General features: G+C 43.3%; 1 protein-coding gene across 1 annotated transcript in view; it reads left to right on the top strand.

The window, feature by feature from the left end:
* LOC129708244 (dynein axonemal heavy chain 17-like) overlaps nt 1-21,956 on the top strand; it is a 184,232-nt gene that overhangs the window by 124,206 nt on the left and 38,070 nt on the right. The window contains exons 45-52 of the mRNA XM_055653887.1: nt 33-135; nt 5,842-5,989; nt 6,263-6,354; nt 7,279-7,440; nt 8,226-8,390; nt 12,034-12,225; nt 14,430-14,696; nt 21,033-21,194. Of these exons, the coding sequence (XP_055509862.1) occupies nt 33-135; nt 5,842-5,989; nt 6,263-6,354; nt 7,279-7,440; nt 8,226-8,390; nt 12,034-12,225; nt 14,430-14,696; nt 21,033-21,194 (1,291 nt within the window). The remainder of the gene's footprint in view (nt 1-32; nt 136-5,841; nt 5,990-6,262; nt 6,355-7,278; nt 7,441-8,225; nt 8,391-12,033; nt 12,226-14,429; nt 14,697-21,032; nt 21,195-21,956) is intronic.

The raw sequence follows: 21,956 nt of genomic DNA, 5'->3' as shown, positions 1-21,956 counted from the left end.
TTTCCTTAAGTAACGTGCCTATTTATCATTAGGTACGATAAGGTCAAGTTGACATTGAAAGATATTCATAATTGCCAATATGTTGCCTGTATGAATCCGACAGCAGGTAGCTTTACAATTGATTCTCGGCTTCAGGTAATTCATTACAGTTTCCTTTTAAATATGACATGCTTTGTTGATTACAATCAGTCTGCATTTCCTCCATATTTTCCTAATTTCTTTTAGAATGCTTTGTAGAAAATAGGAAATAAAATGTAATTAATTAATTTGCATTTTATTTATTAGCCAAATATGTAAAAACATACAAGGAATTTGATTTGCCATACAGTCATAACAAATAAGCAACAAAACACACAACTGCATAAAACTTAACATAAACATCCACCACAGCGCTCCCCACATTCCTCACTGTGATGGAAGGCAATAACGTTTTATCTTCTTTCTTCCTTATGAGTAGAGATGCAATATTATTCAGAGTTCTACAAAAAAATCTTACACAGTGAATTAGTGACCTCTGGACTTGTGACTTGTGGACTTCAGACGTAAAAGATAGAATGCTAAAAAATTTTGAATCATGTATTCAACTTGCAATTCATCAGTAAAGCTAAATTTAGGTCAAAAAATAATTTTGACTGACACAGTAAGGCAATCTCAAAGTAAAATACAGGTTTACCTAAATATAATGGACCAGAGGTGGACGGTGGGGAATGGTGTCCGTTTTTGCCGATTGTCCGCTATAATTGAGTAAGGTATCATCATTGTATGTGGTTGAAACAAAGAATTACAATTGATGATTAATACACAAAAGGACCCAAAGTGCTGGAGTAATTTAGCAGGTCAGGCAGCATCCCCAGAGAACATGGATAGGTGACGTTGGGACCCTTCTTTAGACTGGTTTAGTCTTCTGAGTTACTCCAGCACTTTGTGTCGTTTCGCTGACAAAGGCAAGGGGTTCTTTGATAGGCAGATGGTTGGAACAAAGGCCAGAGATTAAAGCAGAAGGTGTGAGTCAGACGGTTGGAAGAGTTGCAAATTGTGAAACCACAGGATGCATGTAGGAGGATGGGGAGGGTGAAGGGATAAATAGGTGTGATTCAAGTCAAGTCAAGTGTATTTGTCACATACACATACGAGATGTGCAGTGAAATGAAAGTGGCAAAGCTCGCGGACTTTTGTGCAAAAGACAAACAACCAAACAAACTATAAACACAATCATAACACACATATTCTTTTACATAATAAATAATGGAAGGAAAAACGTTCAGTAGAGTTAGTCCCTGGTGAGATAGGCGTTTACAGTCCGAATGGACTCTGGGAAGAAACTCCTTCTCAACCTCTCCGTTCTCACCGCATGGCAACGGAGGCGTTTGCCTGACCGTAGCAGCTGGAACAGTCCGTTGCAGGGGTGGAAGGAGTCTCTCATGATATTGTTGGCTCTGGAGTTGCACCTCCTGATGTATAGTTCCTGCAGGGGGGCAAGTGAAGTTCCCATAGTGCGTTCAGCTGAACGCACTACTCTCTGCAGAGCCTTCTTGTCCTTGGCAGAGCAATTCCCAAACCAGATGGTAATGTTCCCGGACAAGATGCTTTCCACCGTCGCTGCGTAGAAGCACTGGAGGATCCTCGGAGACACTCTGAATTTCCCCAATTGCCTGAGGTGGTAAAGGCGCTGCCTTGCCTTACTCACGAGTGCTGAGGCGTGTGATGCCCATGTCATATCTTCGGAGATGTGGATTCCCAGATATTTAAAACAGTTCACCCTATCCACAGGATCCCCATTTATCCTCAATGGAGTGTACGTCCTCGGATGATGTTCCCTCCTAAAGTCCATGATCAGCTCCTTCGTTTTTTTGATGTTCAAGAGCAGGCTGTTATCCTGGCACCGGTGGGAGTGGGGGGGGGGGGGGAACAAGTTCCTCTGACCGACATCTTCTATAAACCCACTGACTCCCATGGCTATCTGGACTACACTTCTTCCCACCCTGCTTCCTGTAAGGACTCCATCCCCTACTCCCAATTCCTCCGTCTACGCCGCATCTGTACCCAGGATGAGGTGTTCCAAATCAGGGCATCAGAGATGTCCTCATTCTTTAGGGAACGGGAATTCCCCTCTTCTACTATAGATGAGGCTCTCACCTGGGTCTCTTCTATACCCTGTAACTCTGCTCTCACTCCCCATCTGCTTACTCGTAACAAGGGCGGAGTCCCCCTTGTCCTCACCTTCCACCCTACCAGCTGCCACACACAACAAATAATCCTCCGACATTTCCACCACCTCCATCGGGATCCCACCACTGGCCAGATCTTCCCATCTCCTCCCCTGTCGGCTTTCCGCAGAGACTGCTCCCTCCGTAACTCCCTGGTCAATTTGTCCCTTCCCACCCAAGCCACCCCCTCTCCTGGCACTTTCCCTTGCAACTGCAGGAAATGCTACACTTGTCGCTTTACCTCCCCCCTTGACTCCATTCAAGGACCCAAGCAATCTTTCCAGGTGTGGCAGAGGTTCACCTGCATCTCCTCTGACCTCATCTATTGCATCCGCTGCTCTAGGTGTCAGCTGCTCTACACCGGTGAGACCAAGTGTAGGCTTGGCGGTCGCTTCACCTAACACCTCCGCTTGATTCGCAATAACCAACCTGGTCTCCCGGTGGCTCAGCACTTCAACTTCCCCATCCATTCCAAATCCGACCTTTCTGTCCTGGGCTTCCTCCATGGCCAGAGTGAGGCCTGCTGTAAATTGGAGGAGCAGCACCTCTTATTTCGCTTGGGTAGTTTACACCCCAGCGGTATGAACATTGACTTCTCCAATTTTAGGTAGTCCCTGCTTTCTCCTTCTTTCCCCTCCCCTTCCCAGCTCTCCCACAGTCCACTGTCTCCGCCTCTTCCTTTCTTCTCCCCGCCCCCCCACCCCCACATCAGTCTGAAGGGTCTCGACCCGAAACGTCACCTATTCCTTCGCTCCATTGATGCTGCCGCACCCGCTGAGTTTCTCCAGCATTTTTGTCTGCCTTCGATTTTCAGCATCTACAGTTCCTTCCTAAAACCTCTAGCACTTAAGATTCTTCCTCAGTCTGAGGAAAGGTCTTGACCCGATAACGTCACATATTCCTTCGCTCCATTGATGTTGCCTCACCCGCTGAGTTTCTCCAGCATTTTTGTCTTCCTCGTCAAGCACTTAATGAACTTTTACATTTTACAAACCAAACCAAAAGTAGACACAAAATGCTGGAGTAACTCAGCGGGGCATGTCAACTGGGTTGGTATAGCATTTCATTTTCTGATACAAAATTTAGCTTTTTATACTTTAATTCTTTTTAATTCTTTCTTTGGAAACTCACTTCTGCAAAACATCTGCTATCTATATAACTAAAAGTCTCATCTTGACCACTTCCTGTCTGCGCTGTATATTGATTTTAGAAAAAACGCTACCATATATCGCTATGATTTTGGGCCATTTCCTCAAAGTCCTCCGCTGAGGCAGCCCTGAGCATTTTTCTGATCGATGAAAAATAAAAACGTTATGAGTGTTTAAAAAATCTTGAGATCAGCTGATTGGTCCTCTCGCCTGTCAATCACCATGATGAAGGTAACGCCCCTGGTGACGGGGCAGGACTATAATACCCCGGATGCCTGGACATGAGTCAGTCACTCTGGAAGATCACGAGGGAGAGTCCACAACTGTGATTCTAAGCTGTGAATCAACTGAACTGTGAGTCTGCAATGTACTTGCAATAAATGATTTGTTAGCCTCTAATGACAATGCAATGAGTTGTTTGGCAATTTGGTGGCCAAAACACCAAAGATTATAGAGCAGAGCAAGATGCGCCACTCTGCGAAAAGAGCGTAGTATGACATGGGTAAGACATGACGCCATTTTTATTGAGCTGCAATTTACAATAATATTAATAAAATTAACAATAATATTAACTAAATATGTGAAGTTATCGATGCTATATAAAACACTGCCTATATAACACCCTACAACACTGATTACACCAAAGATGATAGAGCGGATCAATCTTTGGAACGGATCACACCAAAGATATAAGAGGAGCGTTGCCCGCTGCCTCGGGTATGCCGACCGCGGGCAGACGCTTGAGGCTCTCCCGCTGGCCGCCTTCATCTGGTATCGGGGGGACCGAGAATCAGTCCTGGATCAACTCAGGAGTGGAGGAAACGTCTTCTTCCCCCAAAGATACTAGAGGAGCCTCTAGTATCTTTGCTTTTCCCTGCGACCTGATGTAAGAGCAGATTGTATAACTGGAGTCCATCCCCGCTACCAAAGATGTCTTGTTTGGCATAGACAAATGGCCGCCGTGACGTTCCGTTACGGACTACACGACAGACCATTGGATTTCGGAGTAGTGGTCTATCTTGCTCTGCTCTATAATCTTTGCTGCACACTGCCTGAAATGCTGTCAAATTGAGGTTGGTGGCCTGCACTCTGCCTGAAATGCTGCAAAATTGAGTTTGGTGGCATGCACTCAGTCTGAAATGCTGCAAAATTGAGTTTGGTGACCTGCAAAATTGAGTTTGGTGGCATGCACTCTGCCTGAAATGCTGTGAAATTGAGTTTGGTGGCCTGCACACTGCCTGAAATATTAAGAAACTGAGTTTGGTGGCCTGCACACTGCCCTGAAATTTAGTTTGGTGGCCTGCACACTGCCTGAAATGAAATTGAGTTTGGTGGCCTGCACTCTGCCTGAAATGCTGTGAAATTGAGTTTGGTGGGCTTGCAATGGAATTTCAAGGAATAGCCGTGAGTGAACTGTCAGCCCACCAGCCCTGAGTGACTGATCTGGCAGCCCACCAGGCCTGAGTGACTGAGCTGCCAGCACAAGAATCCATTCGGCCCACGTCCTTTCCAGCCCTCTGGAAACCAGTCCCTTCGGCCAACAACACCCATACTAGCGCTCCAGAAAGCCCCCCCCCCCTCCCCCCCCACTGGCTACCAGTATTGGAATTGGTGGAGAGGTGTAATATTGCGTTGGGGGACAAGCCCTCCCGTGTGAACATGGGACCCAACGGGTCCCAATTAGTCTAGTAAGGCTTTATAAATGTAGGATTAATATTTCTATCATTCTTCAAAGGCACGGTGAAATTCATTCACTTTATAATTTATTTAATGCAATTTAAAAGGCGCACATTACAGAAAGAAAGTAATTAAGATACATGAAAAAAGGTACATTTGAAAATGATAAAACGACAGTAAATAACGAACAGTAATGAAAAACAAAATATGCCACCTTTTAATTACAATAATGTTTATCATAATTGTATTTTTTTTACCTGAAAAAATTAAACTTAGTTATAATCAAACTTAGAATCAAACCTATATAGTCATTGAGCTAAACAGCACAGAATCAGGCCCTTCGGTCCAACTCACCCATGCCTATCAAGTGGTCTAACTGAACTTGACCCACTTGCCTGGTGACCCCTTGACCCTTATCATCCCAGCAACGGACTGTTCCAGCTGCTACGGTCAGGCAAATGCCTCTGCTGTCATGCTGTGAAAACAGAGAGGATGAGACGCATTTTCTTCCCACCGGCCATCAGGACTGTAAACTTTTATCTCACCAGGGATTAATTTACTGTACTAATTTACTGTTGTGCATTTTAAAAAATATATATTTTCTAACATGTAAATATTGATTCTGTTCTGTTCTGTAGTTTTTGCATAATCCGCAGGCATTGCCACTTTGATTTCACTGCACATCTTGTATGTGTATGTGACAAATAAAGTTGACTTGACTTGACTTGCATTCCCAAGATATTAGTGTCTGAGATTAGTTATATTGATGCCAGATAATTATTGTGTTTTTTTATATCTTATTATTTCAGCGCCATTTCTGTGTTTTTGCTGTGAGTTTCCCAGGACAAGATGCACTTCACTCCATCTACAGTGCTATCCTCCATCAACACTTAGTAAATCGAAGTTTTCCATCGCTCGTGGTCAAATTCCATACACAGCTGGTCACTGCAGCCCTTGGTAAATGCATGTATAGCGACAAAAAAAAATGTGGCTTTCCTCTGTCTATTTCTTTTCCAGTAATTAAATATATTATAAATTACCCAGATTCTAAGTTTTCTGGCCTATTTTAAAACATTTTGATTGCAACAATCTTCTTTTAAAGTGTGCATACATTTTTAATGTGGATTTACTAGAAGTTGGGTTGTTTGGCACTGCTTGAAGGTAGGCTTCGATTTTTAGTTTCTCATTGATATATAAGGTTTTTTGTAAGCTTTACTCTTTTATTGACAGTTTTGCACCAGAAAATAACAGCATCTTACCTGCCAACTGCCATAAAATTTCATTATATCTTCAACTTGAGAGACCTTTCAAATATATTTCAGGTGGAGTATTACATTTTATCTCCAAATGTATTATCGCATAGAGATATTTTCACTTCTGTAATTCCTTGGACCACCATTGTTTCTTCATGCCTATTTATATTGAGTTTCAAATACAAGATGATCAATTGTATCGGAATCCCAGGATCATCTCTGTTGGAATGGTTGCTGATCTGGATGTAGGTTTTGCTAATTTTAAGAAGATGTTTTTCACTTATGTTTTTTAAGAAGATGTTTTTCACTTATGTTTTTTCATGTGACCTAATCCAAAATTACCAAATGCCAAAGGCAAAATAAATACACTGGAAACTGTTCCTTGATGTAATTAAGATTCTAAACCTGATGCAGCTTTAATAATAGAGACATAGAATCATACAAATGGCCCCTGGGCAAACGATATCCATATATATTTATACTGATTCTGTTTGCCTGCATTAGATCCATTACCTTCTATGCTTTGCTATTCCAGTGTCTGTCTAGATGCCTGCTACATGTTAGTATTGTATCTACTCTTGTGCGTGCGTTCCAGATATCAACCACTCTCCGTGTGGAAAATCTTGCCCCTCTAATCCCCTCTAAACTTTCCACTCACCTTAAGCCCCTGCTCTTTTGTTTTAGTTACCCCCTCTACAGGGAAAGATTCCTACTATGTATGGAGGCACACAAGTGGCATGAACTCCCATGCACAAAACCATGCTGACTATTCCTAATCACTGTGGAGAACTGAAGCACAAAAAATTACGAGAAGGAATACAGGAAGGAAATAGAGAATGCAGATAAATATTCATTTAACACTTTGCTAATGGTCTATGTGCATATATTCTCAAAATGATTTGTATGATAAACAATAGCTCTGTCATCTTATAATGAAATAAACCTTAATATCAGAAACGGCAGATTTTTATTAATTAATCGTTTTTATTGCAGGGTTTCCTGTTTGCAACAGTAGAATGTGCAAGAAATAATCTTGACTTCGTTCGACTTCTCTTACATGAAACTTCTCGAGTGTATGGTGATAAATTAGTTGATACACATGATATTGAAAACTTTCCAAAACATCAGCAGCACATGTGTAAATCATGCTTTGCGGTAATTAATTGTTTTCACTTAAAATTATCCCAGGTTAAAAAGAAATAAATCGGGCATTGCAAGTAGGAGGTTCATCTTAAATGGTTATTTAAATGTTGGATGATAGAACATAAATCATAGAATTGTTAAGGCACAGAAAGGAACTTCTGGACACGTTGAATCAAAATTGGCTGCGAGCAGAGTAATCCCGTTAGTCCTATTCTCTTGTTGGTCTCATGCATCCCTTCATATTATTCTCTCGCAGGTGCCTATTTTCAGTTTGAAGATAGTGATTGATTCTGTTTTTACTACCCTTAAAGACAGCAGGTTGTTAAGTACTATCTGAATAACTGGCTACTGCTTAAAGGGGCTGTCCCACTTGGCGATTTTTTTCGACGACTGCCTGCATCATTTATTGACGTATCAGGGTTGCCGAAAGATTTTGAACATTGTGACACTTGAGGGAACACGTCAACATGTCATCACACAGCATCATGCCTCGACTTTTTTGGTGACCTGATACGTCAGACAATTATGCCAGCATTCACCGACAAAATTGGCAAGTGGGACAGGCCCTTATTTTCCGCTGTATCATTTCCTCAAAATTTTAAATCTGGGTCCTCTGTTTCTTGAGCCATTCACTGGATGGAATGGCATCTCCCATATTTCGCCTATCTAAATAAGATTGTAACTTTTAATATTTTGAAAAATAGCTTCTTTTTTATATCTAGTAGTTCACAAAGAAATAACCTAAACTGTTGGAACAATTTCAATAACACGTATTTAAACTGATATTTTTTGGCCAGGATATGGAAGAGTCCAGTCTTTTTCAAATTCCGAATATTTTCTGTCATTTTGCTACTGGTATTGGAGAACCTAAGTATTTGTCTGTGGGTGACTGGCCAACTCTGAATAAACTATTAGTGGATGCTCTGGACAACTATAATGAAATCAATGCGGCGATGAATTTGGTGAGTGATTTAAAAAGTTTGCATTGAACTGACAGAATAACTATTTTTTAATGTAATATTATTGTCAGATTTTGTTTTCTGTTCATGTAATATTAAAAGTTAGATGAACATTAAGCATTGTGATGAAAGGATAATTAATTTGTAAAGATATTTATCAGGTTCTTGAACAATGTAAAAATAGATGACATTCATAGTTTCCTCTTCCAATCGATCATCATTTAGCTTATCAGTGTTTCTTATTTCCATGATCCAAAAATGCAAACTTAACCCTTGAAATAATGATACAAGATGCATAGAATTTATGCCAAGTATGTAAGAACATACAAGGAATTTGATTGGCCTTACAGTCATACCAAAAAAGCAGCAAAACACACAAGTACATAAAAATTAACATAAACATCCACCATAGCACACTGTGATGGAAGGCAATAACGTATTCCTCCTTGTCTCCCACTGCCGGGGCAGTCAAACCATCCACAGTCGGGGCGATCGAAGCTCCCTCAGCCGGCGATCAAAGCTCCCGCATCGAGGCGATCTATGCTCCCGCGATCGGGGCGGTTGAAGCTCCTGCGGTCGGAGCTCCCGAAGTCGAACCCTGACAAAGGATCCCTGACATAGCAAACTCCACGATGTTAAGTCCGCAGGCTCCTGAGGTTGGAGCACTCAAAAGTCGATCCCCAGCAAAGGGACCGCCATCTCCATGATGTTAGGCCGCAGTGCGGATGAAGATACGATAGGGAAATAGTCACATCTCCATTGAGGAAAGAGATTTTAAAAGTTTCCCCCACCCCCCCACATAATACAAAACTAAAAACACACTAAAACATACATTTAACAACAGACTAAAAACAACAAAAGAAGAAAAGGACAAGACAGGCTGCCATCATGCGGCGCCAATGTATGGTTCCATTTTGTAATTAGTTTTGTATTTAACTATATAGTTTCTTTCCTTTCCTACTGATCCATCTCCAAATCCATTTTGTTTATGGGTTTAACAGCTGCTCCTCTAACTCAAGTCCCTTTAAAATGTTGAATACTCAACTTCACTTTCTGGGCCCAATATTAGCTGAAATTATTAACGGTTCTATATCTTTAGAGACAATCCTCTTCTTTGGATCTGAAGTTATCACCAATCTCTTGGAAAAAGAGCCCTTAACTCCACAGTGGTTGCAAATGAATGTCATAGTTTTACAGCATGGAAACGGGTCAACACATCCAGTCCCACCAAGGTGCCTTTTTGAGCTAGTCCCATTTGCTTGCATTTGATCGTCAAAATGTTAAACCCGGTCTTGAGTTTCCCTTTTGACTCCATGCTATTGCCTGCAAAATCAGCTTACATCTTTTCCAAAACTCTTTGCGTGAATCTCCAATCAGATGTGCACTATTGTCAAATTATTAAAATGGCTCCTATTAAAGAAACTTGCCATCCTTCTCAATCCGTAACATCCAGAAGAGTTAACCACAGAATCTTTTTCAATGCCTCTCCATTGTTGCTCATCTAGGTGGAAACACATGCTGTTTGCATTCCCAATCACCGGGTTGCAATTAGAATTGTCACCAGTGACTTCTCTCCCCATTGTTGCGCTGTCACATTCGGTGACCCCAAGGATCAGTCATTGACTCTTTGCATTAATAATGCTTCATCATCCAAAATCAGTGTTGAGACCATCTTACTATCCCTAAATTGCCACACATATATTTGGACGTCTGGTTTTGCTTTTGTACAATTGGTCATCTTTGCTAAGATAAGCATTTGAGAAAGTGGCAGATATAGTGGCAGTTTGAGCACAAGTGTTACTATTTTCAGAGCACTGTACCAGGGATGTTATGGATACACAGAACTTTCGCTTTTCAAATTCCCGTGGCCATATTTTACTATTACTAAAAATGAATCAACTTGGCTAAGTTACAATCAGGCCATTCATGTAGGACATGGCCAAAGTGGTTAAATATCCTTCATTGTTAAGGATAGAGAGGTTAATAATGATTAGTGGTGGATGCGAATGAACATGGAACAACTGTTGTTGTTAGCCTTTTAGGTAAGTCCATAAAGCATTGATGTGTTCTGCTGGTTTTGTTACATTGCTGCATAAATTATGTGATAGATTAAGGAACATGTTGGGCCATGAGGTCGTAAGGAGTACAGTTCTGCTGCAGGTGACGCAAAACTCTTAATTATTGCCTAATTTGAAATCTGTCCATTGAGCATGGCATTCGTATCACATAGTACCATAGAGATTCATCTGAATGTGACTACATTTCATAAAGATTGTACGTGGTCACTTTTATTAATACTATCAGCGATAAATGCATCCATAACAGCCATAATGGCAAGGACATTGTCAAATTGGTTTTTCACTTGTGCCATTTATTTTACCAGTTAGCCGGTTGTCTCCTTCAGGGCTCTTTCTATGTACTTTGTGGTAGTGACTTTAAAGAATAAAGAATCCAAGATCCTTTGGGTGATGCTCTCACTCAGAATATGTCCTGTGCTCGTGTTCTTTTCAGTTCTTCTTCCAGATAATATTCACCATGTAGCAATGCTGATAAATCAACTGAGGCATGGCTGCGGGTCTCAGAGCAACAATTCCCTTAACTGAAGAATGGGAAAATAAGAGCCATCCATAATGTTCATTATTAATTCCATCCCTCCATGGAAATTGTTTGAGACTGAACCGGACTGTTTGTAACATTGATATTATGTTTGATCCCAAAATAAACATATTTGCGATGTCATAAATACTATTTTTACTTCCATAATATTGCTCTGCCCTGTCACAGCTCAGCTGCAGATGAGGTTTCATCCAAACCTTGATAGCAATGGACTTGATTCGTCCAGATCCCCAAATATTGGGTACAGCAACCCAGATAATTCTTGTAGGTCATGGGAAAGCACTTTGATGCTTGCTGCAGGACATGAAAATGCATTTCAGCCCAAAACGTCATTTGGCCATTTCCCTCCACAGATGCAGTTTATTTTTGCTCAAAATTGCAGCATCTGCAGTCTTTTATGTCTGAAAATAATTTTTGTTGCTTCTGGCCACAGAAAAATAATTTATAACCACCTCTTTAAAGTGTCAATAAAACTCTAGTGAATGCAGTGTGCCATGCTAGCTTCTTCTATCATCACATGGCAATTAGCTGCCATTGAAAGCAATGACATTTATTTTTACATGGTGCCAGGGACGTGGTCCCGAAAGCAGCATGTTTCTTTGCTACTCAGCAATACCTCTAAGTTTCAGTCAGCAGAGCACGGCCATTTAATGGTGTTGGATGTCTACAGATCCTCATTTTAAGGGTTCCCCATTATCACTAATCTACACATTAATATTAATTAGAGTTCCTTGCTCCCTTAACTCCTCTAGTTTGGAAAGTTGATTGATCTTTCCAGCGCGAATAATGATGGTGTACAGATGTCACAGTGTTTCTTTATACAGCAAATCTAGGTTGTTCAGAATAGATGTGAAAGATATTTTTATTTGCATGTAATGTTTTAATTATAAAATCTTTGGAATGTTTTGTGGAAATGTTCACTGAAGAATTAAAGAATTCAAGAATATTTGCGCTTACAATGGGTAATTTGTACCAATCTTTATAGAGCAGCGTCTTTATAACATGTTTTGTTAAAATTTGATCTCTAAAGGTTCTGTTTGAAGACGCAATGGCTCACGTCTGTAGGATAAATCGTATCTTAGAATTTCCAAGAGGAAATGCCCTGCTTGTAGGAGTTGGAGGCAGTGGAAAGCAAAGCCTGTCTCGCTTAGCAGCATATATTAGTGGTTTAAATGTTTTCCAGATCGCACTTAGGAAAGGGTATGCAGTTGCTGACCTTAAGGTACAAAAGCGTTTTTAATTTGTTAAAATATTTGTTGCATTTTGATTCAAGACTCTATTCTAATGCACAGCTTGATTTGTTAACAAAAAATGCTTGGATGATGATAAGATAGCTGCAAGGGAAGATGCATACATTTAGTGTCACAATAGGAACCGTACTTTCACTTAGAATAGAAGATACTAGAAATGCCCTTGCTAAACGTATTTATCACCCTTCATCAGATATTTCCATGTTGTGTGACTCTATGGCTCTATGATTCTGTTATCCCTTTTGGAATTTAATTTTGCCTATCCTCCAGCCAATCATAAGTTCATAAGTTATAGGAGCAGAATTATGCCATTACATCAAGTCTTGTCCGCCATGCAATCATGGCTGATCTTTCTATCCCTCTCAACCCCATTTTCCCCAGAAGCCCTGGACACCCTTACTAATCAGAAATCTTTCAATGTCCACCTTAAAAAAAATCCATTGACCTGCCCTCCACAGTCCACTGCAGCAATGAATTCCACAGATTCGCCACCTTCTGAATAAAGAAATTACTCATCATCTCCTTTCCAAAGGTACATCCTTTTATTCTGAGCCTATGGCCTCTGGTCCTGGACTTTCCACATCCACTCTATCCAGGCCTTTCACCAGGTCAAATAGTCGGAGACTATATTCAGCAGGGGGGCACTGCTGCATGCTCTGCCATTAACAATATAAACTCAGTTCACCAGTTGGTGTCCGATAGATATTCTGGTTATTCATCATGTTATTTGTTCGTTTTTACCCCCAGCTACTTATTTAAGCCATATTCCTTTAAAAGCTTGAAGTTTTTATTGTAATAAATACCACAACATTACTTAGTATTGTTAATACATTTTACTATTGTCCAGAATTTTTTAAGAGAATTATAATCACTTCCTTCTCACTGTTGTTAAATAATCTTTAAATTCACCTGGCTGGTGTCATTAATTCCAAGTTGTAGGATGGATTTTGCCCAGATGTATTCAGAACTTATGTGTCTCTAAAGGGACTGTCCCACTTGGGCGACCTAATTGGCGTGTTTAGAAGAGTTTGAAAAAATGGCATGTTGAAGACCTCCTTCGACTATGCAGAAAACATCCTTCGACCTCCTTCGACTATGTTGAAGACCAGCTTCAACTAGCTAGACTGACTTCAGGAAAATTGGACATCGAATAGTTGCGAGTGAAGACTACCTCCTTTGATCTCCGACCTCCCTTCGAACTCCTTTTTGACTATGATGAAGACTATCTACGACTACTCTCGATTACCTACCACTAACATGCCGACCTACTACGACCACGAGTATAAAAAGTATCGATTTTTTCCATGGCGACCTTTTTTTACTCGCGGGCATTTTTTAACATATTGAAAAAAACACCGCAACCTAGCTGACGCCTCGAGTACATGGAGACCACTCTCAAGCAGGAAGGAGAGTTACGAAGACCTCCTACGACCTTGTGTCGACCATGCTGCGAGTATGAGTCGAGAGCAAACTCGCAGATTAGGTCGCCCAGGTGGCCCTTACAGCTTATCCTCTTGATAAAGGATACAATGTAAACTACCATTTCACTTACAGCTTCAGTTAATCTTCAACCAAAGAATGCAGTTGGGTTCCACCCATAATCCAGCAAGATACTGCTCTAATTTTGTGGCACAGAAGCAAGAAGAAGCTGATAATTTTAGGGCTTTATTCTCAGTTGTAAATAATTGTGGCATGGGCAAGCTGAGGTATTGTGACCACCCTAATCAAAACATGATAAATTAAAAAGTAAGTATTCCCATTCAAATCTTACACACATTGAGTTGGGATAAAAGTTGCTGTAATTATACTAAATAAGCTACATCACTTTTATTTTCATGACTTTATGAACATGAGAATATTGTTCGTGCCATTCCTACTCTAATGCAGATTAGGAGAAATGTAGAAAGAACAACATTTCTTTTGATGTCAGCATCATAAAATACAATTTAACATTATAGTCATTTTCTATAAATTATGAAGAAATGCTGAAATTACTGATATTCTTATACTTTTTGATATATCATTCTTATATACTTTAAGTTTCTCCCAGTAAAGGTTTTAGCTATTATTAAAAGATCATCCATCCTTGCAAGCTAAAGTGTACAATTCATACTGTGAATCAATGCAAATTAGTCAGTTAAAACTGATTTTTTTCTTTCATTGTTTCTTAAAATAGGCAGATCTTGCTACTCAGTATATCAATGCTGGAGTAAAAAATCGTGGAACTGTATTTCTGATGACCGATTCCCAGGTGGCAGAAGAGATGTTCCTTGTACTTATTAATGATCTTTTAGCATCTGGTGAGATTCCAGGATTATTTCAGGATGATGAGTTGGAACATATTATTGGTGCCATGAGAAATGAAGTTAAATTAATGGGCTTGCAGGACACCAAAGAAAACTGCTGGAAATTTTTCATAGAGAGAGTGAGAAGACAACTCAAGGTACGGTTATGCTTTTGTTAATTTTACTCATCCTGTTCAATGCAGTAAATGCAGATAAAAAAACATAATGCACAAAGAGAAAATTAGGGTTGGCAGATAAATGAGGGTGTTCAGAACTCATTTCATCATATTCTCAAAATTCATACTTTTTTTAACTTTTCTGTAATAAACAGACTAATTTGCTTATAGTTTGGGGAGAAGGAAAGTAGAGGTGTTTCTGTTTAGTGGATTTAAAGTAATTGGAAGATTTCATGTTTAAAAAAAAATTAAGTTCTACATCATCATCATTCACAGGAGGGTATTATTAAATTTTATTACAACAGGTAATAATAGTGAAATTGACAGTATTTGCCATGGTTATTAAATGGTTATTAAATACAGGTCCAGAAGATGATTTTGGTGATTTCCAGGTTACCAGTCTATGGCCAGTGGAATCTTCAGGAGTTTGTAATCTGAAGAGAACTTGGCTATTGGAAAACTGCTCTCATGAGGAAATATCCCAAAAGTATTATAGATAGACATAGTGCTGGAGTAATTCAGCGGGTCAGGCAGCATTTCTGGAGAAAAAGGATTGGTGATATTTCAGGTTGGAACCCATCTTCAGGCTGAAAGTAGGGGTTGCATGGGGGGGGTGAAGAGTTGGAGGCAAGAAAAGACCAGGACCGGCAACAAATGACCCCTGGCATGGAGGTGCCCCGGTATGCCCGTTGTTGGCTAGGGATGGTGTGATCTCCAGAGGGATACAATATGGTGAACTGTGAAACTGGTTAAATTACTATGGTATTCAGTATTCAGTATATCTTTATTGTCATTTCCTGAGTACTCACATACCCAGAGGAAACAAAAATACAATGCTCAACCAGTGTCCATTCAGTGTGCAGTACAATTAACAACAAGCAAATAGAAATAAAAATACATATATCATGAACAAATTAAATTAAACACTCTACTCTCTACTAAACATCAACAGACGTTCCGATCGACAGCTGCTGCAGTGTGTCCAGGTTGATGGTTGGTGCGCGATACTTTGGCAGGGGGCTAAGTCAGTTTATCAGTCTTATAGCCTGCGGGAAAAAGCTGAGGAGCATCCTGCTGGTTTTGCAGCTAATGCTCCTGTACCTCTTCCCAGATGGCAGGATGGAGAATATGTGATGCGATGGGTGGTAGGGGTCTTTGATGATGGAGATGGCTCTGTTGATACATCTCTTCCTGTAAATGTCCAGCAAGAAAGGGAGTGGAGCACCAATAATCCTGCTGGCGGTCTTCACAATCCTGTCAAGTTGGTGCCGTTCGTACGCCTTGCAGCTCCCGAACCAGGAAGTGATGCCGTTGGTTAATGTGCTCTCGACTGTCCCCCTATAAAAAGTTCGTAGATGTGTAGTGGGGAGACCTGCTTTACGTAGTCTTCGGAGAGGGTGTAGTCGCTGCTGGGTTCTCTTGACCAGTGCTGTGGTGTTGGTTGTGGACATCAGGTCATCTGACAGGTGGAGTCCTAGGAACTTCACGCTGCTGACCCTTTCCACATCAGCTCCATCGATGTGCAGAGGTGTATGGTGTTGTTTCCCCGCCCTCCTGAAGTCAACCACCATCTCCTTAGTTTTTCCCACGTTAAGAATGAGGTTGTGGGATTTGCACCATCCTGTGAGCAGCTCCACCTCCATCCTGTACGCCGACTCATCATTGTCACTGATGAGACCCACCACTGTTGTGTCATCAGCGAACTTGTTGATGAAGTTGTTATTGAGTCTAGCAGTACAGTCGTGTGTCAGCAGACTAAACAGCAGGGGGCTTAGGACACAGCCTTGGGGCGAGCCAGTGCTCACGGCTTTGGTTTTTGATGTCCTACTGCCCATCCTGACTGTCTGCTGCCGTTGTGATAGAAAGTTCAGGACCCAGTTACATGTGCCAGCATCAACCCCCAATAGCTCCAACTTCTCCACCAGCTGCTGCGGAATGATTGTGTTAAACGCAGAGCTGAAGTCTATGAAGAGGATCCTGGCATAAGTATTTTTCCGATCAAGGTGTGACAGTACGAGGTTCAGTGTTGTTCAGACTGCGTCCTCTGTGGATCGGTTGGCTCTGTAGGCGAACTGCAGTGGGTCTAGGTCGGCAGGTAGACTATTTTTGATGTGCTGCATAACCAGTCGCTCAAAACACTTCATTACTATGGGTGTTAGAGCCACTGGTCGAAAGTCATTATGGTGGAGGAAGGGGGAGGGGAGGGGAATGTTAGTAGAAGTTACTTAAAATTAGATAATCAGATTCAGATTCAATTTTAATTGTCATTGTCAGTGTACAGTACAGAGACAACGAAATGCATTTAGCATCTCCCTTGAAGAGCGACATAGCAAACGATTTGAATTAAAAAAAAAAATAAGTGTCCGGGGGGGGGGGGGATGGTGATTGGCAGTGACCGAGGTACGTTGTTTAGTACAGTGACAGCCGCCGGAAAGAAGCTGTTCCTCGACCTGCTGGTTCGGCAACGGAGAGACCTGTAGCGCCTCCCGGATGGTAGGAGGGTAAACAGTCCATGGTTGGGGTGAGAGCAGTCCTTGGCGATGCTGAGCGCCCTCCGCAGACAGCGCTTGCTTTGGACAGACTCAATGGAGGGGAGCGTGGAACCGGTGATGCGTTGGGCAATTTTCACCACCCTCTGCAATGCCTTCCGGTCGGAGACAGAGCAGTTGCCATACCATACTGTGATGCAGTTGGTAAGGATGCTCTCGATGGTGCAGCGGTAGAAGTTCACCAGGATCTGAGGAGACAGATGGACCTTCTTCAGTCTCCTCAGGAAGAAGAGACGCTGATGAGCCTTCTTGATCAGAGTAGATGTATTGTGGGTCCAAGAGAGGTCATCGGAGATGTTGACTCCCAGGAACCTGAAGCTAGAAACACGTTCCACCTCCGTCCCGTTAATGTGGATGGGGGTGTGCGTGCCGCCTCTGGACTTCCTGAAGTCTACAATGAGCTCCTTGGTCTTCTTGGAGTTAAGGGCCAGGTTGTTGTCAGCGCACCATGCTGCTAAGTGCTGGACCTCCTCCCTGTAGGCCAGCTCATCGTTGTTGCTGATGAGGCCAATCACCGTTGTATCATCTGCATACTTGATGATGGTGTTAGTACCATGTACAGGTGTGCAGTCATAGGTGAAGAGGGAGTAGAGGAGGGGGCTCAGCACACAGCCCTGAGGAACGCCGGTGTTCAGGGTGAGGGTTGAAGAGGTGTGCTTGTCTAACCTCACAGACTGTGGTATGTTGGTTAGAAAATCCAGTATCCAGTTGCAGAGGGAGGGGTCGATGCCCAGGTTACCGAGTTTGGTGATCAGTTTTGATGGAATAATGGTGTTGAATGCTGAGCTGTAATCGATGAACAGCATTCTTACATAAGTGTCTCTGTTGTCGAGGTGGGAGAGGGCAGAGTGAAGTGCCGTTGAGATGGCATCCTCCGTACTCCTGTTCTTGCGGTAGGCAAACTGATAGGGATCCAGTGTGGGGGGTAGGCAGCTTTTGAGGTGTGCCAGGACCAGCCTCTCGAAGCACTTGGTGATGATGGGGGTAAGTGCAACTGGGCGGAAGTCGTTGAGGCTTGCCGCAGTTGAGTGTTTTGGCACTGGCACGATGGAGGTGGCTTTAAGGCAAGTGGGGACAACTGCTTGGGCAAGTGACAGGTTGAAGATGTCAGTCCAGACGTCTGTCAGCTGCGCAGCACAGGCTCTGAGCACGCGCCCGGGGATGCCGTCAGGGCCAGCAGCCTTACGTGCATTAGTCCTACTCAGTGCCACGTACACGTCGTAGGGGGTGAGTGTGAGGGGTTGGTGATCGGCAGGTAGCACAGCCTTGATGGCTGTCTCTAGATTGTCCCTGTCGAAGCGGCCATAGAAGTGATTATGCTCCTCAAGGAAGGAGGCGTCGCTGGATGTGGGGGTGATGTTGGAGGGTCTGTAGTCCGTGATGGCCTGGATGCCTTGCCACATGCGTCGGGGGTCGGAGTTGTTGTTGAAGTGCTCCTCAATCCTGAGCTTATGGCAGTGCTTGGCCTTCCTGATGCCCCTCTTCAGGTTAGCCCTGGATGAACTGTAGGCTCGAGCATCGCCTGACCTGAAAGTGGTGTCCCGTGCTTTCAGCAGTAGCCTGACCTTGCTGTTCATCCATGGCTTCTGATTCGGGTATATGGTCACCTGTTTGAGGGAGGTGACACTATTGATGGTGGAGTTTATAAAGTCCAGAACAGAGGATGTGTAGGAATCAATGTCCGTGTGAGAGTCAAGGGTGGCCTGGGCTGCAAACGCCTTCCAGTCAGTGTTTCCAAAACACTGCTGAAGTGTGAAGTCCGCTTCCTCTGACCAGACTTTAACTGTCCTTACAGTTGGTTTAACCCGTCTGATGAGTGGGGAGTACTTAGGGAGCAGGAACAATGAGACGTGATCAGACTGACCAAGGTGGGGGAGGGGGATGGCTTTGTAAGCTTCAGCCATGTTGGTGTAGACTTTGTGCAGTGTCTTGTCTACTCTAGTGGGGAAGGATACATGTTGGTGGAATTTGGGGAGTACAGTCTTCAGGTTGGAGTGATTGAAGTCACCCGCAACAATGAAGGCTGCCTCGGGGTTGTGCGTCTGTTGTTTGCTAATGGCAGTATGCAGCTCTTTCATTGCAAGCTTGGCATTAGCATCAGGAGGGATATAGGCTGCAGTCACAACAGTGGAGGTGAACTCTCTGGGCAGATAGAACGGTCTGCATCTAACCAAGAGGAACTCAAGGTTAGCTGAGCAGTGACTCTCGATGATGGTGGAGTCCGTGCACCATGCTTTGTTTACATAAATGCACAGACCCCCCCTCTGGTCTTACCAGAGTCTGATGTCCTGTCCGCTCGGAGTAAATGACGCCCCGATAGCTGGACGGCGCTGTCAGGAACGTCAGTGTTGAGCCAAGTTTCAGTGAAGATCAAGATGTTGCAGTCCTTGATCCGGTTGTGGGAGGTGATCCTTAGCCGGAGTTCATCCATTTTGTTTGCCAGTGAGCGCACGTTGGCGAGGAAAAGGCTAGGAATCGCTGCCCTGTGTGGGGCTAGCTCTAACCTGGCCTTTAACCCACCTCTGCGTCCCCGGCGGTGTTTTCGTACCCGTCGCCGTCTGTTGGTGCTTCTGGTGGGCCGAGCTGGCTTGGTGCGCGCTGGTGTTCTGCCGCTCCGTTGCTCTGCGTCTGCGTTACTCCGCAGGCGGTCTTCAGCCCCGCGGCTCTGCTGATGGTCTCCAGCCCTGGGGCTTACCTGGCGATCTCCAGCCCAGCGGGTCGGGTGGTGGTCTCCAGCTCCACGGGTCGGGTGGCGTTCTCCAGCTCCATGGGTCGGGTGGCGTTCTCCAGCTCCATGGGTCGGGTGGCGTTCTCCAGCTCCATGGGTCGGGTGGTGGTCTCCAGCTCCATGGGTCGGGTGGTGGTCTCCAGCTCCACGGGTCGGGTGGTGGTCTCCAGCTCCACGGGTCGGGTGGTGGTCTCCAGCTCCACGGGTCGGGTGGTGGTCTCCACATTCATACTGCTGTTGTAAGCTACCCAAGCAAATTATGAGGTGCTGTTCCTCCAATTTGCGTGTGGCCTCACTCTGGCAATGGAAGAGGCCCAAGAGAGAAAGTTCAGCATGGGAATGGGAAGGGGAGTGAGTTGAAATGGTTGGGAAGTGGGAGATCCTATTGGCCTCAGTGTACTTACCATAAGTGTTCAGCAAAACGGTTGGCGAGTGTACGATTGGTATTGCCGATGGAACACCGGATGCACTAGATGAGGTTAGAGGAGATACATGTGAACCTCTGATGGAGTCAAGGGAGGAGGTGTAAGGACAGGTGTTGCATCTCCTGCAGTTACAGTGGAAAGTATCTGGGAGGCAGTGGTTTAGGTGGGATGGGATGAGTGAACCAAGGTGTTGCGGACGGAGCAGCCTCTGTGGAAGGTGGAAAGGGGTGGAGATGGGAAGATGTGATTAGTGGTGGGATCCCGTAGGAAGTGCTGGAAAAGTTGGAGGATAACGTTTAGGATGCGGAGGCAATGGGGTGAATGGTGAGGACCAGGGGAACTCTGTCCTTGTTACGTCTGGGGGGAGGTGGAGCGAGAGCAGAACTACAGGACACAGGGTAGTCACCTGTGAGGATCCCATCTATGACAGAAGGGGGGAAACCCACATTCCCTGAAGAATGAGGACATCTTGGATGTCTTAGTATGGAACACCTCATCTTGCGAGCAGATGCGTCAGCATTCAAAATGAATGTTAAATGAAAACATAATTTATCATTGCAAAATTCATATAATTTTTTTGTTTTTTTAACGTTTTTTCTTTTTACATATTTTGCAGGTTGTTCTGTGTTTCTCACCCGTGGGTTCCATTCTGCGGGTACGTGCTCGAAAATTCCCTGCTTTGGTGAACTGCACATCAATAGACTGGTTCCATGAATGGCCAGAAGATGCTTTGATGTCTGTTAGTAGGCGTTTCCTTGCCAGCACTGAGGGTATTGAGGTAAAAATCATTCATATTTTTTATCTTCATTTATATATGAAATACTTATTATGAATCGAACGATGAGGAGTGATTTTATATAGAAATGATGAGTGCGATAGATACACTCAATAATCACAGCTTTTTTCCCCAGAGTAGGGAAGTCTACAATTCATAGGGCTTTGGCTAAGGTCTTAAGAGAAAAACTGCATTAATCCTATCCATTCCCCTTATGATTCTATGCACCTCTATAAGATCATCCCTCTGCCTCCTACCCTCCAAGGAACACATTCCTAACCTGCCCATCCTCCCCCAAATCTCAGGCCCTCAAGTCCTGGCAACATCCTTGTAAATCTTCTCTGTGTTCTTCCTAGCTTAGTGGCATATTTCCTCCAGCAGGGTAACCAAACTGAACACAATATTCCATGTGCAGTCTCACCGGCGCCTGATACAACTGTATCATCACATCCCAACTTGTATGCTCAGCACTCTGAGTCATGAAGGCCAATGTGCCAAAAGCTGCCTTCACCATCCTAGTTACCTGCGATATACTTTCAGTGAACTATATACTTGTACTCCTAGTTTACTCTTCTCTACAGCACTACCAGGGTGATACAGTTAACTGTGAAGGTCTTGTCCTAGTTACGCTTCCCTAAATGCAACATCTCACACTTATCTGAATAAAATTCCATTAGCCATTCCTCATTCCACTTGCCCAACCAATCAAGAAAATGGTATAATTCTTGATAAAGATCTTCGATATCACCTATTTTATCTGCAAAC

Source organism: Leucoraja erinacea, chromosome 23 (genome assembly GCF_028641065.1).
Source record: "Leucoraja erinacea ecotype New England chromosome 23, Leri_hhj_1, whole genome shotgun sequence".
NCBI classification, from domain to species: domain Eukaryota; kingdom Metazoa; phylum Chordata; class Chondrichthyes; order Rajiformes; family Rajidae; genus Leucoraja; species Leucoraja erinaceus.
Note: the sequence above shows the minus strand (reverse complement) of the source record. Positions and strands in the feature narration are given on the sequence as shown.